This window comes from Arvicola amphibius, chromosome 6 (genome assembly GCF_903992535.2).
Source record: "Arvicola amphibius chromosome 6, mArvAmp1.2, whole genome shotgun sequence".
NCBI classification, from domain to species: domain Eukaryota; kingdom Metazoa; phylum Chordata; class Mammalia; order Rodentia; family Cricetidae; genus Arvicola; species Arvicola amphibius.
This window is the reverse complement of record NC_052052.2, coordinates 148,273,639-148,276,551: the sequence shown is the minus strand read 5'-3', so window position 1 is coordinate 148,276,551 and position 2,913 is coordinate 148,273,639. Positions and strand designations below refer to the sequence as shown.

General features: G+C 56.5%; 1 protein-coding gene across 2 annotated transcripts; it reads right to left on the bottom strand.

The window, feature by feature from the left end:
• Window positions 1–584: 584 nt before the first annotated feature.
• Gadd45g (growth arrest and DNA damage inducible gamma) lies at window positions 585–2,336 on the bottom strand. Of its 2 annotated transcripts, none has more exons than XM_038334042.1 (4): window positions 2,190–2,336; window positions 1,600–1,701; window positions 1,284–1,497; window positions 585–1,192 (listed from the first exon to the last, which is right to left on the bottom strand). In XM_038334042.1, exons 1-4 carry the CDS (start codon window positions 2,240–2,242, stop codon window positions 1,082–1,084), a joined length of 480 nt encoding a protein of 159 aa, XP_038189970.1. In that variant the 5' UTR covers window positions 2,243–2,336; the 3' UTR covers window positions 585–1,081. The 2 variants fall into 2 exon arrangements, with proteins under 2 accessions (XP_038189970.1, XP_038189971.1); XM_038334043.1 differs by having other exon boundaries at window positions 2,186–2,314.
• Between the last annotated feature and the right edge of the window lie 577 nt (window positions 2,337–2,913).

Genomic DNA, 2,913 nt, shown 5'->3' with positions numbered 1-2,913 from the left:
AAGATACTGTAACTTCCATCACGGCTGTGACAAAATGATGACTCATTCTTAGAACGCAGTCATCGGTATCACATTTGATATTAATACTTTAGTAGCGGTGCTTTGTCACAGCAATTAAAAGGAGAAAGTTGCTGAAAGCAAGAGCAGTCCACCCCCCATCCACAGGCACCACCGAGGGCAGGGTTGCAGAAGGCAGCACTCGTTGTATTGGAAGGCACAGGGCCTCCCGCAAGCTGTTCAGATAAGCAGCTGTTGGGGGCTATGGGGGAGGGTCAAAGGGGGAGGGGAGGAACTGGAGGCAGAAGTCACTGTAATCGGATTGGATTGTAAGACTTGGCGCTCCAGCACCGGGATGCCTTATCTCAAGCATACTGTCTAGCAAGTTTAAAATCTTCCTGAAAGGATAAAACAGTACTCCGGCCCCTGTTCTCCCACTTACTACTCGCCAGCATCCCCTCCCCCACCGCCAGCCCCAGGAGGCTGTACAGCCAGCCACAGGTGCCTTTAGTTCCACCAACCACCTGAAACACTCTCTACCACCGCCCCCGAACTAAGACTCCCCTACCCTCAATAAAAGGCATAAGTTTGGTTTCAGTAAGTTTATTGTGAAATTCAAAGCTTCCACGATAGCGTCCTTTAGAAAAATGAAAGCATTGCCCGGGATCCGTTTCGGAAAGAGCAGTGCAGCCAGCGAAGTCCGGCTCGCTCCTGCAGCTTGATCACTCCTGCAGCTGTACCAGGTCCATCCAGGCTGCCTGCTTTGCCTTTCCCCTCCTTTCACTGGAAGGCTGCTGAGTCACGCCTGCCTCGCTAGTCGATTCTTCCCGGCCCCGCGGCCAACGTCCTTGCCTAGGCCTTCCTGTGCTAGCAGCCTCTCTGGACACTGGCAGAGTCCTAGGCTCGGAACAAGGTGTCCCCGCCGCGGCCATGCCCCCTTCTTGGGAGGCTGCGCTCCTCACTCTCCAGGCAACACCGCCTGCCAGTCTCCACGCGCACTCGAGCGCCCTCGGAGGGTCACTTCAGAGCCAGCAGCGCGCTAGAGCGTCACCAAGTCGAACAGACCAAGGTCCCTGCCGGACTGTCACTCGGGAAGTGTAATGCTGGGCACCCAGTCGTTGAAGCTGCGGCTCTCCTCGCAGAACAAGCTGAGTTTCTCCAAGGCAGGGTCTTTCCACGTGTCCTCATTAGGGTTCTGTGTTTAAAAATACAGGGGTCAGCCAGGCTGGCCGTTGGCCAAGAGGGTGGGGGAGACTGGCGTGGGGAGAGGCAGTAGCTGCACTCACCGAAATGAGGATACAGTGCAGGTCTCCCGGCGCACCCGCCTCGTCGTCGGCACCCACGATCTCCGCTAGCCGCTGCACATCACCCACGCGCACGATATCAATGTCGTTCTCACAGCAGAACGCCTGTATCAGCGTGAAATGGATCTGCAGCGCTATGTCGCCCTCATCTTCTTCATCGGCAGCCAGCACGCAAAAGGTCACATTGTCAGGGTCTCTGCAAAGCAGATGGGAAAGACAAGGTCAGAGTCGATGCCACCCACAGGTCTCCCAGCCGCGCCAACCCCAATCCCTGCACGCGGGGCCTTCCTATACTCACACATTCAGGACTTTGGCGGACTCGTAGACGCCAGCGGTCAGACAGCCCTGGCGCTGCGCCGACAACAGAAGTTCGTGCAGCGCTTTCCCGGCGCCCTGCATCCTGTGAAAGAACAAGCACCGTGAGTGGGGACCAGCAAGGGGACGCGGTGTAGATCCCAGCCCTGACCTCCAAGTCCCAGCTGGCTCTTTAGCCTAGACCTGCCTGGCGCCAGCATTCCTGCCTCTCAACTCCAACCTGGCGCCCACACACCCGGATCCCCAGTCCCGACTTGGCGCCCACACCTCTGGCACCCTAGTCATGATCTGGCGCCCTCATTTACCATCACCCAGTCTCGACCTGGCGCCTGCACCCCCGGTTCCCTGTTCCTGATCTGGAGCCCATAGCCCATGTTCCCCAAACCCGACCTGGCGCCAGAATCCCAGACCCTAGCTCTAGGAATGAATCGAATGTAGTCATTGTAGTCCCACCGCCTCGGCACCTCGCTGTCAGACAGTGCATGGCACCCACCCCGCAAACTTCCATCCTAGAAGACCCTAAAAGATCGCTACCCGACAACTCCAACTTTCGGCACCCCAAAACCCACCTACCTGGCTGTGCTTTCCGGAACTGCGTCCTGGCCACGGACTTCTTCCAGAGTCATTATGCGATCCACGAACAGCAAGTTATCCAAAAGTGAAGAGTGCGGAGGGAGCAGAACGGAGGTAAGGAGCCCTAGAACCCAATCCGCGCCGCGCGCCCACCACCAGCGAGTGAGCCGGGCACCGCCGCGCGAGTCCTTTTATAGACCGGCCCGCGCGACGCGGCCAGCTGGCGGGAGGCTGCGCTCCCATTGGCCAGCGCCCGCTTTCTGATGCAAATGAGGCGGCAGGCCCGCGGCTCGTGCCAGAAGGCCACGTGGGGAGGGGTGCGGGGGATGACACAGCCTCAAATCTGCCGCTTTTGTCAGGGTGTTACCAGGCAGACTGGAGCCTGCAGATTTCATCTCGCCTCTCTTTTTTGTAAGTCCTTAAAAGGAAAAAGTTTTTAAAAAAACGTTGTTTGCTAATATGATACTGGAATTTGTGAAATGCACACTTGGAGAATGTAAAAGCCTTTTTTTGCATTTATTTTTATTGCGACCTTTCTAATTTTCTTCTTATTTTCAATTTGAAGGTTATGGGGCTGTTGCATTGAAACCGAAACTTAAAGTCAAAGGTTTGCAACTGCAGCTGACACCAGGCCAACGCCGCCACTAGAACTCCGTACTCAGAGCCTTTCAGGGTCGCGGCTGCAAAGGTTGAACCACCGCCCATCCCACCCCTGTCCCGTCCC